The sequence below is a fragment of the Phaethon aethereus genome, assembly GCF_964289735.1.
Source record: "Phaethon aethereus genome assembly, chromosome: 20".
NCBI lineage: Eukaryota > Metazoa > Chordata > Aves > Phaethontiformes > Phaethontidae > Phaethon > Phaethon aethereus.
In genome coordinates, this window is record NC_138596.1 from 902,453 (window position 1) to 917,850 (window position 15,398).

The following is a 15,398-nucleotide window of genomic DNA, read 5'->3' on the forward strand; positions in this document are numbered from 1 at the left end:
GTGCTGTTTTCACTGCCAATCGTTGTTTGCTTGTGCTGTTTCCACTGGCTAAAACCAGCATTCTTCCGGCTAGTGTTGCCCTCCAGGAAAAACCACACATTCATACCTTTCTTGCATTCAGCACAGGAGAACAAAACTGGTTCCCAGGAATAAGGATGACTTCTTAAAAAAAAATTCGCTGTCAGCTGAGGTTTGACCTCTAATGGCTAATTTGGCATCATCATTTTGAGCACCATAATACAGAACACCGTGAAAAATTAACAGCTTTCCCCACCTCTGAAGTTTAATATCTGCCTGCAGCTTTACAAGTGAAAATAAGAGAAAGGAAATAAATACACAAACTGAAACCTCGGGTACAGTCTCTCACATATGTCCACAAAAAGAACCTAAAGACAAAGATCTGTAAAGGAAATTTCAGTGGAAATCAAGCTTTTGCAGACACCGAGAAAGAAAGTCTGCAACATGAGACCGTCTTCCTTGAAGAAACACAGCTGATCCGCTGCATTCCCGTATCTGACTTCCACTGGTCTGTGTAAAACATAAACTTCACGCTAACCCTATGAAAACAGTCAACATGCTAGAGAGACAACAGTCTGCTCTGAGCTGGTGAAAGGGGAAAAAAAAAGTCTCAGGCTGTCATTCTTCCCTTGCTGTGACCTTCATGCTCCACTGAATTTCTGAAGATACTGAAATCTTGGCAGGGAAGTGTACAGTCTGTGGGAACCAGGCAGCACTGTCCGGGCTCGCTGGTGAGAATTAGGCCCAGTCAAGCCCTTTTTTTGGGGGGCTCTGAGCTTTGCGCGGGCAGCAGCGCAGTACCAAGCGAGTTACAGGCTGGGAGTTTTACGGCGTTGCTGCTGTATGCAGTCACGTACCGCACAGCAGAGCCGGTACAGACCGCGTGCTGCCCACCATCCCGCCTCGCACCCATGCCTTCAGCTCGCTCAGCTCCCGCTGGGATCTCCACCTGGGAGCCCGGACAAGGCACGCTGCTTCAGTGTGCCCCTAGGTCTCTGCATGTAATGGCAACCACTCACTACGAGCTTACACTACGGTTTATAAAGCCTTCGAGATCAGCAGAGAAAAATCTCAACTGAAGACTCAAAAGGAGCACAATTTGCCGCAACAAATTATCACAAATCCTGATGCTATTTAACGACCGTCGTGTAGAGCCACTCCAAATAAAAGGAGCTACATCCCTCTGAATGACACGCTGCTGCGCCAGGGCTAGGTGCATTCACGACTGAATGCTCACATTCAGACAGTCCGGGGACAAGTACCTTTTGAGGTCAACTCACTCCCTCAGCAACGTCTGCAGAGGCAGAATAATACCAGCTGTGCTTCCTGGCCAGAGTCTCAGCAGCACAAGTTGCGGATTACATCTAAATTGCCAAGCCCAGGATAAACAAAAAGATTAAGAGGGCCTTACCCTTTGTGTTGAACAATCGCACTCTGAAGCAAGAAATCACAGCCTACAGAGTGGGTAGGTGCAGGGCTGAGTTTTCGGTTTGGGTTAAGGGCTGGTGAGGAGTGAGCAGCTAACTCACACATCTGGGGAAACCACAGATGCTGTTAATCACAGGTTTTCCTGACCTGTAGGCGCTGACAAATTGCATCCTATGGATGAACCTTTTATTAAACCACAGAGGGTTTCAAAATTATATTCTCTTTCTCAGCATTCCCAAGATGACAAAATCCAGTGCGCATGACCCTTCTTAATTCTTCATTTAGATGGTGACATGGCCCTTTCCAAAGAGGTTTCAGGGCTGAAAGGAAGTAAATAGGGACACGATGTTACGTCAGTGGAAGGCATCTCAAAAGCTGAAACGTGGGCTTGGAGAACTGACATTTTCTAAACTCTTTGATGATCACCTCCGCCCCATTTCAGTGGCAGATGCTTTTTGTCCTAAGCAACTCCTGACACAAATCCCTCGCTGTCTGCTGGGGCAGAAACATTTCACAAAGTATGTAGCCTTTAAATTCTACTGCTTTTTCACTGTGCACGAGGAAGGACAACTGGTACATTTAAAAGAATGAAATGACTGTTGCTCAGGCCAGGAAAGGTGACCACAAAACAAAATTGCCCTGGTCTCACTTCCATGGCACGCTAGAGCAGGGAGATAGCTGCTCGGCTCACAAGTTAGTGAGAAAGATGATGTCTGGCAGTTCTCATCATCATCTGGACCGACAGAGCAACCCACATAAAAGGAACAAAAAAGCCTGCTGATCAGATTGGTGTGACACAGGCTCATGAGAGACATGCACATTTTCAACCTAAACGACAGCTTGAGGGATCTATATTACTAATTATTGACTAATATTGCCAGAGTTCCCAGGCTGGCTTCAAAGGTTTCTTGCAAAATGCCCCAAGCACAGGGTTTTTCATCTAATCATAAGGCCTTTTTCTTTGTCCCTGCTAAAGGGATTGCTCCACACTGGGCTCCCTCTGCGTAAATCAGCTCGCACATGATGAGCTTTGCAGCAATGAAATTCGTTACCTTAACCACAAAAACCCAGAAACATTTGCTGCAACTGTTAGAACACTTTTGCACCTAATTTAAAAAAAAAATGGTGGTTTCCTCTCTTCCTCCCCCCTCCTCCCCGCCTACTCCTAATCCCATGCTAACACCTTTCTAAAAGGCTGGGGCGAGCAGCTTTGAAACCAAAAGAGCAGGGAAGGGGGGAAAAAAGATATCAGATCTCCAGACAATGAAATGAGGCAGCTATCTCTCACATCCTGCAGCGCTCAGGCTGAGGTCATAAGTTAAACAGGACATCAGAATAGGTGATGTAATTTGCTTATTTAGGATCAGAGCATTCAGTGAAGTGAAAGAGACAACCTATTTGAATTTGCGGATAATCCTGTAATAAATGCAGGGCTGTTCAGTTGCAGAAACTGCAGCTGGAGACTCAGATTTTTTTTGGTGCACATTTACTTTTGCAGGGGCTATAATTGCAATCATTTTTCCTTGCAGGAAACCCTTGAAACCTCACCTGGGATCAGCCTCCCATTGCGTTAGGTATTGTTCAAACAGGGTCCATGCCCTGGTCAGCTTAAAGGCTAAAGGGTCAAGTCAAATAAAGGGTGGGAAAGGAAAGAGAGGCCCAAAGGAGGCAAGGAGGTGGCACAGCCACACTGCAGGATCCAGGTCCCCCAGCCTGCTCCCTCCCTTGTGCAAGAGCAAAGCTCCAGACTCAGAATGAGCTGAGCAGCAGTTATGCTTTCAAGTAAAGCACAACTCAGCTTTTCTGAAGACAGACGGGCCCTCCTGGCTCCAAATCTGTCTGCAGAGCCTCAAACCTGCAAGGATTTTACAGCAGTGTTATAAACCTTTAACAACGAGGTTCTTCTGTAACAGGAGTAATTTATTGGCGATCCTGTACAACACTGAACACACTGTTTTCCCTTCAAACCGTCGTGACAAACACTTGCGATATAAAGATTTAAAGCTAACAACTTGCACTGCTTATCTCCTCAGTTTATCACCATTCAAACCGTAATTTCACCCTGTCAGTGGTGCACAGAGCAGCATTACTCACAACTGAGGGCTGCCAGCCCCCTTCTGAATTTATCTTCTTGGACACAAGTGTTTTTTCACTGACAAGAAGCCGGCTAGGCCAGACACCATACCTTAGCCAAAGCAAGCAAAATATCCTGGGCTCCTTAGGCTCACCGAGAAAAGAGAACAGTAAATGAAGAGGCATTGCACACATCGCCAGGTCAGTAGATGCAGTCTACACCTGCTTCAGATGGATCTTCAATGAGATGGCGCAGAAAAGCAACATGGAAAAAGCCTAGTCAAGTCATCCAGGTCATGATTTGCCAAATCATGCCCATTTTCAAGTGTTTCTTTTTGAGACTGGAATGGAGTTCATGTCCTCTTGCTGTCCTACCAGACCATACGCAAGGGTCAAATCAGGCAGGCATGCCCCATGCACAGACACCACATCTGAGTGAGGGTGGCTGCAGCACCAGCATGGGTGGGATAACCTCCTCCTTCAATGGATGGACCTGTCAGAGAAGCCAAATTTCAATCCCCCTGTAAAACGATCCAGCTGTCAGATGCTCGTATCCATAACTGCAGCCATCCAGTAGGTCACCTTCTTTAGCAGGTTTTGATTTTTTCTTTCTTAAATGCAAGTTCTGTGTTAGAACTTCCTCCAAGTTGTCAAGAGCAGAGGATTACTGGTCTTCCACTCAAGCCAGTTTGGTAGCTGACCCTAAGGCTGCTCACAACAGCCCCTGACAACTCCACAAAGATCTTCCTGATTAGTGTAAGGGACCAATGTGCTGAATTCATCATGTAAGAACACCCTCCAGCATGCATTTCACATCACCCCTTTCTGAAGGAGTTACTTTTGGCTATCTGAAAAGAAGAAAAGCTGCATACAAGATCTTCAAATGTGTGCAGAGGTGACAGACAAAAGACATTTGCATTTCAAATAGAGGGCATGGGTTTATTTCAAAGATTTTAAAGCTAGGAAATGTATGACTTCTTGAGGGGGGTTTACATATCACCAGAAGACAGAATTCATGTTACTTGCACTCAGCCCCCTAAAATGTTTCTCACCAATGGCAACATCAGGCCTGGATAAAGTTTCTCCATGACCACCACAGAGTCCTTAAGATGTGGCACTTGAGAGACACATGCAATAGGAAGATCATACTTGGAAGGCCATAACTGACGCAGTCAACAGCAGGCTCTATTTCTGGAGCCTTTAACCAGAGCAACCGAGCTGAAGCGCAGCACAACTGAAAGCAGAAATGTCAAGAAGCTCAGGGGTGAAATTCTTTGTGTGTTTGCCGCTCTAAGTCAGACAGAGGTAACCAGTATTTCCCATTGTTTTAACAGAAAAAGGCAGTATTTTGGCAGGGTTACAAAGCAAGCCCATTCTTTATACCTGCAAAAGAGAGACTGCCCATCCCTGCTGAGGGAGCTGACAGAGGAAACGTATTTCACAGCAATCTTGGGTACAACATTGAATTGGGACCTATTTTTACTGCGTGCTCTGCACTACACACATTAATTGTTACAGCAACAATATTTGCTGACATATTGACTCAAATAATTTACAGAATAGAAGCCTAAGAGACAAAACAAGCCCTTGCTCCGCAAGACAGAGTCAGTCAGGCAGGATGCCACATCGCTTCCTGTGACACACAGAAAACACTTATCTACAATGGATGATCGCAGGCGATAACCCATCGCCAGCGCTCTGGCAAGCACAACAGGGCTGTCCTTTGCTGCCGGGCCTGCAGCTCAGACACCGGCCGGCCGAGCTCCACAAAGGCGAGGAAGGAGCGTGGCCGGGGTTACGAATGGGTATTACCCAGCCTCCTCCTCCTGCCGAGCACGTACGCAGCAGCACTCGGGTGTCGCTGGAGGCCCCAGCTTGCACGCTGTCAGTGCTGCCCTGCCACAGGGACAGCCGAAACCCTTGGTCACCCATTAGCAATACGCATTTCTGCAAGGAGGTGGCAGACCTCAAAGCAGTTTGCAAGCCCTGAGGTCTGTAACCCAGTTAAAGACCAGAACAGGCAGGATGGAAGGCACAGCACAGCAGTTTCAGGATCTAGCCTCCGTCCTAATTAAGCCCAATTAGGTTTGCAGAGAATTAGGATGTTTTAGAAAGAACTTACAAATGAAGTGCTGAGGTCCCTGTTGGCCACAGTGGCCCCAGAGCACCCTCTTAAAAGCTGAAATTTGCCCGTTTTTATGTGGGCAGTCAATACTCCGCAGTTATGCAGTACGATCCTTCCCAGCCCGCTGCCCACCGCTCTGCCCCCGCACACAGACCTGCCGAGAGCTGCAGCACCGACGCTCCTGCGTAACCGCGTAACGTACATCTGCCAGATGAGCTGTAAGAGCTTGGATTCTCCTCAAGAGCAGCAGCAACGTATTAGCAAAACTTGTACAGTCTGTAGAGGACAGCTGAACAAAATCAGCTCCAAAATGCCAAACCCTTAAATGTAGGTAAATATATGATTCAGAACACAGAGCAGTTTGACAAATAATAGCATCTTCCCATGCCTAGCGGTATAAAACATGCAGCTGTTCTACCACTACAATTTACAGGGAAGGCATTTCTCCTGGAAGTAAAAGAACACTTAGTATATACTCCTAGCCAGATTGATTACCCCTATTTATATTGTAAACTAAGACAGCACGTACTAAAAAGCCATATAGTTAAACAGTTCCAGACTCCAGCTCATGAGCAAGGGGTCAGTTTTATATCGTGTGCTGCACTGTCTTCTGCATTTATTACAGATATCACAGTTTTCTGCAGCATGTTTTTTTTGTCTGTGCTTATTCTTGTGGTATTTCAACAACCATCAGGAAGAACACTGCTATTTTATGGGATCTCAGGGACTCAGTGAATCCACAAGGTTTTTTAAAGTTGGGGTTTTTTTTAAACAGCAAAGAAGCCAGTGTGCCACTATATAACAACTGCAATCTGTTCTTGGAACAATAAAACCACAAGACTGAATGCAATATCTTATAGCTGAGTATGTACATTTATCCTGAAGTAAGATCAACCTGTACTATGTTGATCCAATCTGCATGGTGTTACATCATTCTCTTATAGGCAACCTGCACAGCTGGACAACTCTCATTTTCTCTGTAAGTCACAGATACAGATTCAACAATCAACATCAGATATAAGCAGAGGTCTAGAAAATGCTCTTTAGTGTGTTTGCTCAGAAGTCATTGCTATTTCTACAGCACTTATGCAGTTCCACCAGGCCAGGAGACTCCCTGAGCTTGACCACAAGGCACTGAGCCAGACTTCACTGCAGTGTTCAGCTGGCTTGTTTATTCCTAAGAGAGAGCTCCTTTTCTAGCCAGATTTGCAGTTTCTTTTTCTCTCTTTAAACACTGATAAGATGAGAGATGTTGAAGTTGCAAGTTGGTTTATATTACAGTTTTTGAAGGGATAGGTTTCAGCGTGTTACTGTAACAAATACAAGAGTAAAATTGGAAGAGATGGAGGTTTGAGCTAACACAATTAAAATTTCTTCTTAACAACAATCCACAGATATCCAGTGCCAAACACAATCTGGAGTCATCAACTAGCATGGACATGAATTAACCTAATAGCTTCTGAAAAAAATAAAAACCAGTCCTAAAAAAAAATCCTCCTATTAAAGTAATTAAGTGTTATCAGAATCAGAGCACCATAATTAAACATGGTTTATAATTAAAACAGCATGTGTCCTAGACGGAGAACACAGCAACAAAGAGACTATAACTGTGATAGTCAATGCCAAAACACATGCCAAATACCAAAAATCAGAAAAACAGCAGAGTTTCTAGCAAAGCTGCAGATGCAGTGCCTCTGCTCTTCTGACTTTAGTCATCAACACTTCTGACGGATGTTAGCACACTCAGAACTCCTCACAGCTTTGCAAGATGTTGCCAAAGTTCAAGCAGAAATCTTGGGAACCAAGTAGAAGACACTGAGTGCAAGACCCAGAAAGCTGAAGCAGTGCCTGCTGTGCATGAAACAGAGCGAGCATGAACTCAAACAAGCCTTGTCCTACCTGGCAGCGGCTGAAGATATCCGCCAGGGATACTTGAACGTTGAAGTGCTTCAGAACCTGTAGGGCCTGTTCTTTTGCCTTTTCTGAGCAGTTCACAGAGAAACACCTTCCTTCTGCTACCTGGGACTGTAGCTTCAAAAGACAAGTTGTAAACCAAAAAGACAATAAATGAGGCACTCCATGCATCATGATTTTTTTTTTTCCTAATACACTTGGTTTGGTTTTAATTACAAATAATTTTTGGAGTTAGTATGTTTTTACAGTCTAAATTTTGATCTAACAAGCACAACTGGTAATTTAACACCTAGCCACTACTGCAACAGCTGAGACTACTGAAGCGCTGCAGCATTTTATATATATATATATGAAATATGATTGCCCAAGTCCCCTTCAACTTATAATTTGGTGGTGTGGTGCTGACAGGGGTAGCAAGAGGAAACTGAATTTAATCACAGCTTTCACATGAAACCTGGCCAGATCACACTCAGTATGCAAAAGCACAATGATGGAGATGATGTCCAACAACAGTTTTACCACTTTAACCCTTCTAGTCTATACACCTGGAGTTCACTGACGGCCAAAGAATTTGAAGTGGTTGATGTGGACAGTCCCTCGATGTTTGTTCCACATTTAGCAGAGAAGTTCGCATCTGGCAACAAGCACCGGGAAGTTCCAGACATGTCTTTATCAACATGATGAGTACTCACGCTGAGGTGGAATCAGCTACATGCAAGTAAAGGAGCCTAGCAGAGCCATCCTGTCCTCGTGTAGGGCATACAAAGGCAAAGGAACAAAGGGAACCAGACATTTCCCAGGACAGTATCGTACACTGGGAAGCAGTCATTTTCCTTTTGCAATTCCTAGACAGTACTTTGAAGTTAAAGCTTTGCCAAATAAGATTATGTCGGATATTGAATTACCTATTACATCAATTGTAGGCTCAGGGAACCACAGTCTGGATAAGGAGGCTGCAGCGTGGCACGGCTGCACTCATCTCACAGTGTCTCATCACGGGGGGAGTTTTCTTCAATGCTCAGCTATTATGCAGGAAATTAGCAACCGACATTCTGCAAATACTCCAACCAGCTACTTGAGTAGTTGGGAGCTTTTGTACTGATAGTTTGTAACAAAGAAGTCCATCACTCTGCTCATGTGTGTAATCCAGAATAGTTTCACTCTTCAAAATGAATTTTTGGGCAATAACAAAATGCAAAGGACATGCAGCAGGCATCGTAAGATTGCAACTGCTGACTTGACAGGTTCAGTATATTCCCACCAACACTCCTTTTGAAGTGTGTCTCATGAAGGGCTCTGCACATCTGGTGCTGAGGGTAAGGTTGGGTTTTGCTTTGGATTTTTTGTGTATCTATAGGAACACAAAACCACTAAAGCTTCCACTGGGATCCATGCTTGGTGGCTTCCATTCTCTCCCTTCCAAGCCTGAAGAAATGTCTTTAAGTGTTGAAACTATGTCAGTGTGGAGCCAGTCAGTAAACAAGAATCTTTGTGATAAAAAGCATGGGAATTGAGCTGCCTTTCACCTGCCAGTGAGGCCAAATAGAAACACTTTGTTCTGGATTGCTTGGCTTGATTTCCAGCCTGCGCCCCCAATGGAGAGCAATCGCTCCCCCACTGATGCAGTACTGAGTGTAAAAAAACATTTCACCCCGAGCTTTGGTCATTCAGAGCAGCAAACCTCTCAAGACCCTTAATGTAGTTTTTAGTGCAGAAAACATGACAAAGCCAAGCCAGCTGTTGCATTCACATCTGACTTTTCCTCTTCTCTACACCACACATCCCAGTCCACACACAATGATACAATGCCAGAAGCTCTGAACACTTACAGTCTGATATGGGAGTCCAGAGGTTAAAATGACTCTTCCTTCCTGTCGGGCAATCTGGAAAAAACAGTAAAAATCATAATGAACATGGGCTGAAGGTACACTGGATTCAAACTGTCCTTTCAGTCAAAGCAGAGAACGTGAACTGGCGATACGGAGTCTTTCTCTCCAGTGTCAACATAACACTAGGCCAACAGTATCTGGGTCTGGTTCAACAATATGCTCTTGACAGCAATAGCAGCTCAAGGTATCGCTCGCTCACACGTCCCCTTCCCTGCCAATACCTGCCTTGCCTCATGTGCTGGAACAAGCTACTTGTGCATCTGCACTGCAGATGGCCCAAGGAACCGATCCACCTTGAAATAATCCTATCAAAACCCTTTCTATGTTTTTTTTTTTTTCCCCTTAACCCAGACTACTTCTATTTCCCCAGTCTGGTTCACAAAGAAGCAAACAGTTCTGCTCACACAGCAATGCACAGGGGAGAAAGGAAAAAATAACCTAAGCAGGTAATTCCAGAAAAAAAAAGTACCATTAAATGTGTCTGCAAACTTCATACACATAAAAAGAACAATGCTCACTCCAATACTTAAAGATAAGATGGTGTTACTCTCCCAGCAGCCCAAGAGCAGACATACAGAAATTATGCACCCTTTCCAGGCTGCAAAGAACATCTCCATTCGAGTTTATCACCTCCTGACTTGCAATCCTGTGCTTTTATCAGAGGTCTTGTCCTTCAAGGGAAAGGTCTGTGCTGAATTATCAGGGGACTCATTACCCGCACTTCTGACCTTCACAATAGAGTAAGAGACACTTTCAAATGGTTTGGTGCCAAAAGGAGATATTAAATCTGGAACTGCAATTCTTCACAAGGGTGAAAGTGTGACTGATCTTCATATGATTAAATGACATCTCTCCCTCCCACCCCTTCATCCCCTCCTGTAGGAGGGAAATATTTTCATGGCCGTAGCGATAGAAGGATTCCCATGTGAACCAGCACTTCAGCTCTGCTAGTGCTGACAAGAGATTGGCACTTCGAGGTAGGCATGAGGTTATTTCTCGTCTCTGGCTTGGATTCTGTTGGAAGCCCTCGTATTTTTCACTGTTTCCAGATGCATGTCATGGAGGTCTCACTTCAGGATCACCGTTTCAAAAGCTCTCTCTGGATCACTCTTTAACCCTGGCAGGAGGACACATTTGGGATCTGAGTCCTGCTTGCACATCCCAGACAGTCTGACACCACCAAGCACAGCCAGGGAGCAGCAAAAAAAACAACCAAGATTTTTACACTCTGTCTTGGATAGCTATTCTCTTAAGACCCACTGGACCTATGGCAACATGAAACAAGGGGGACAAGGCTCTGAAGGCACAAACTTCCCATGCAGTCAACTAAGCAACCATTTTTTTCCTATCTTGACCTTTCAGGTAGCCACTTCCCTCCTTTTTTTGTGAAGTCACTCTTTGGTTGCCAGTTTTCCAATGAGAAAGCAATTGGCAACAACTTCTAAAGCACCTTCCTCCAGGCAAAAATAATGGATTCCTTTCAAAATCAACCCTCTCTCTCAATTAAGGAAAAAGTCTCCAAGAACAGGAACCTTGAAGCAGCAGCAGAGACACCCTGTGCTGCATGCGATCCTGCTACACACAGTTTGGGTTACTGAACAGCCCTGCCAACAAACCACCCTCACGGCACATTAGTGAGAGAAGTCCAGTAAGGCAACAACAAAAGTTCACCACAGTGATTTGCCGACAAGGGAAAAGAGATGTGAAATTCCTTCAGACCCATGTGTGCTTCAGGGTAAGTCTGAGGATTTCACAGCTGGAACACTCCATTCTGACTTCCTGCATCCAGGGTTAATTAGTTCAAGCTTGATAAATCCCCTTATCTAAATGGCTCTGCAGAGACAGGCAAAGAACATCAAATAAAAAGGAGAAAAGCAATAACTCTTCCAGCATGTTTTTCCGCCCCTGGAACAATGACTGGGAGAAGCATGCAGAGCCAGAAAAGCCATGTGATAGCACACATCTGACTGAAACCACGGAGGATATGTGATGAAGAAAAGGGCACTATTCCTTCTTTTCCTCTAGAAGAAATAACAGAAGACAGTGTTGAGACGACATGGGAGATGTGTGCTCAGAGATGCAAATAAAAGGAAAGTAACGACCAGAGCAGCGTGTTGGGTGGGTGTCAGGGACTTGTGCTCCATCTGAAGTGCTGCAGAGAGGGCATTGGCCTCAGTTTCACAATCTATTAAAAAGATAATATTGACTTCCTCTGGAAAAGGCTTAACCCTTCTGGATAGAAAGCACTCCCTAATAACTTGGAATTATTATTTAGCCCTTAACATGCCTATCTGTTCAGCCAACTTTCATCTTGCAGAGATGAACGAACTCAAATGAATTACTAGAAGAGACCTGGCAGGGCAATGACTGATGAGAGAGGGCAGAGAGAGACCCTACGTTTCAAAGCCAGCACCAGCGGCAGAATGATTTGTGACAACCTAAAGGATCCTGAATTAAGTCCAACGAAGGTTTCAAGAAACAGCAGCACAGGGCTGTAGCTGGAAAAGCACTCAGACAAGGATCTACTGCAGAAGTGGATTAAAAAACCTCAATCCAACCCTAAAGCTCCCTACCTGTTATCTCAGGCTCTTTTAAAATAGACAGTAAACCAAGAGCTTAATAGCTATGAACACACTCGGTCCAGTCCTGCAGTGCACTTGCTGTACTGCTGGTATTTCAACCCTAGACTGCTCTTCGGCATTCCTGAAAACAGTAAATCGTACAGAGTTATTGCACGATTTCGTAATGTAGTCTTAAGTACCACACCAAAACCACCGACCCAATTTTGTTTCTTCATGTAGACCCATTTGTATCAAGGTCTCCACTGAAAGACATTTTCCTCCTGGTGACCAAACATCAAAAGTGAAGTCTTGATCTTAAAGGCAGAACAGTTCTTCATCTATCCTCTGTGAATTTACTCCGCAGACTAGCAGGAGGGGTAAAAAGACTAGCAAACCTGAAGAATGTCATTTACATCAAAAATATGGAAAAAGACATTCAAAGCTGAGACAAGATCAGAGATTAGATTCCCCCATTGAAGGGAGGAAGTGAAGCTCTGCTCACTGCAGTATTAGACCCTTTGTGTCCCATGACTCCAAACCAGACCAGAGCAATTTAGATCCAGGTGTGCATTGCTCTAACTGGCTCCTGAAATCCATGCAAGCCCGGTCCTCCTCTCCCACTCACTGGTTCACCTAGAGTTTTGGGGGAGTAGGTGTAACCTTGCAAGGGAACCTTCTACACCATGGGAGCTGCATGACGCCAGTTCTACCAGCCTTCTGGTTATTATCACACTTCAAAAGATACCAGGTTTGCCTTAGCGTGCAAATTATTATTAGAAATAAGGATGATTTTGAAGACCAAGAGCAACAGCCATTAAAAAAATTTGAAAAACCCCAATCCACAACTCAACTGAAGGAGCTCTGAGATTCCACCCAGTCTCTTCTTAGAAACTAGTGACGTAAGAGACTAATAAAATTTTCTTATAAGCTTCTGCTCCACTCTGGAAGTACAACATTTCAAGACCTACTGTAATCGCTTCAGGCTGGTGGGTGATCCTTTAAGGTTAGTATGAGAAGCACCCCACTTGATTCTCTACCTGATTCTGCAAAATGGCAGAGGAAAGAGGAACACCCACTGAAATTTTCCCACCTCCTTCCAGTTACCCATCTAGAAGGCCCAAAAGATAGGTTTAAGGTTCTCTGCAAAGACAAGTTTGCAGAACACAAGCTGTAAGACCTGGCTAGAAACACAACAGGCATAGGACATGATTTAAGTAAAGAAAAACGTATTAATTGGAAATAACACGTTGCTTATAGGAATAAGTGCGAATTCAAAGGGTGGCTTACCACAGTAATGGCACTTGCACGCACAGAAGGTTGCCGTATAGGAGAGATCCAATCTCTGCATTATTTACCAGCTGGAGTCATTCTTTACCTTGGGATGGAGTCAGAAGCCCCTGGTGAGGAAGAGCTGGATGCATACAGCCCTCCTCAAGAGAGGCCTCCCTGGTTTGCCGCAGAGCAGGGAGCCAGGCTTCGGCCAGCCTGGGCCACTACCCAAAGCCCTCCAGAAGGGTCTCCCACCCAAGGTGCAGGACCGGAACAGCGCTGCCAGGCAAAGACATGATGAAAGCATTGGTGAATCCCCACAGCTCTGAAGGCACAGGCTGCTAACGTCAGGTCAAGGAGCTCGTCCAGCTCAGCTGGTACAAATTTAATTCCCCCAGCGGCATGCCTGCTTTGCCAAACACTTGCGTGCATTGCGCTACAGCAGCTAGGATATAAATGTAACACAGTAAAAATGCTACTGCTACCCCACCAAATGAGAAGACTTGGAAAACGGCACAGCACCCATACTTGGACACAAAGCTGCTCTTCCCAGAGAGGCTGGTGCTCATGAACAGAGGGAGATGTTTTTGTAAAAGGCTAAAATGTTTTTGTAAGGGTGGACTGTGAGCTCTTTGCTGTCAACATGAGGACAGATTTAACCAGAGAAGTTTTCAGTATAGATTTCTACTATTCTTCCATTTTTAAAGATTTTCCGTGTCTGCACTTATGACAGGTAACTTTTAATCTGTCACTTCTCCAGTCAAGTCCTAATTAAATGGCACCATTAAATACACAGAATGCAAACTGGTGGCATCTCACAGCAGTTAAATATGGACAAACGGGGGGATACACTGGCTCGTAGTGTCAGAGGTCCTGCTCTCACGGGCTGGCAGATCTGGCATGATAAACTCGCCATGACAACTGTTGTCCAAGATAAAACATTTAGCCAATAATAGCAGCAAAACACGAAGCAGTACGCAGGACACAGACTTCATGTCTAGCCTGGGAATGGGATTTTTCAAACCAATTACCGCCATACGCATTAGTCTCAAAGAAATAATAAAAAAAATCCATGGCTGCCCAACCGCAGCCTACAAAGGTCTCAGGCTTTTAGGTTTGATCTCAAATAATAAAAGGTGAAGGACAAGACCCATCTGCCTACCAATAGTTGAAGTCACTTTAACAAGCAACAGGAATGAGAACAATAAGGGGCAAATGCCAGGTGATTCAGGAGTTCTTGGCATGAGGAGATGTGTGACTGATAAGTCATTTTAGTGAAATGACTTTAATGAAGAACAAACCCTAACTATGTACACACTTATGTGTTCCTGGTGACACTAGTTTGAGACTGTGTTGGGATAACACCCAAACTGTCTATCTTGTATTCAGTGACCAGGATCCAAACCTTTCTCCTGGCCTTTGCAATAACGTTTACAAGTTTTTGGGCATGGTATGGTCAACGTTCAACTTTTATTAAATCAGGACTAGCCAGATATAAAGCAGGGTGGGAGGAGTCTATTTTTATCTTTGATTATCCAAGCACAGATCAAAGGCTCTGCAATACAGTAACACTCCAAGGGCTTTTGATAGTGAAAGGATGTTTGTCCGGTCACCATAGAGAAAGCAATGTAAAACATCCTGTCCATAGCACGATAAGGTATCAGGACAAGAAGCGGAGACGGGACTCTGAGGGGAGGCAGTGAGAACCAGTTTGTTTAAATGACTTGTGCAAGTTTGGCAGAGACGAGATATTAATTATTTCTGCAGAAGTTAGAGCCTGCCCAGGATTCAGGCCAAGCAGACATCTGAAGAGGAAACATCCTGTGCACCAGGCCAGCTGATCAGTGCACATTTGATAGCAACACACTGTGTGGGCTGGATATCTCCATTTCTGGCAAAGTAGAAATATGTCTGAAATGAAGAAGCATGTGTCTCTCCTCCAAGAGGCAGAGGGTCAAAGTTGTTATGGGAGTTGAGATCAATGTTCATTGTCCCCATGTACGTTAGAGACTCCTTCTTTCCCAAATACTTCACTGCAAGTTATGGCTGATCACCTTTGAGTCATCTCACAGAGGTGGTAGTCAGCTAGGACGTTATGTGGCAATGTATTATGGAAATTTT

General features: G+C 44.6%; 1 protein-coding gene across 1 annotated transcript in view; it reads right to left on the bottom strand.

Moving 5' to 3' along the window:
• EXD3 (exonuclease 3'-5' domain containing 3) overlaps positions 1–15,398 on the bottom strand; it is a gene marked incomplete at both ends in the record, with an annotated part of 225,725 nt that overhangs the window by 124,613 nt on the left and 85,714 nt on the right. Inside the window, 2 exons of the mRNA XM_082009000.1 lie at positions 7,544–7,675; positions 9,388–9,441. Of these exons, the coding sequence (XP_081865126.1) occupies positions 7,544–7,675; positions 9,388–9,441 (186 nt within the window). The remainder of the gene's footprint in view (positions 1–7,543; positions 7,676–9,387; positions 9,442–15,398) is intronic.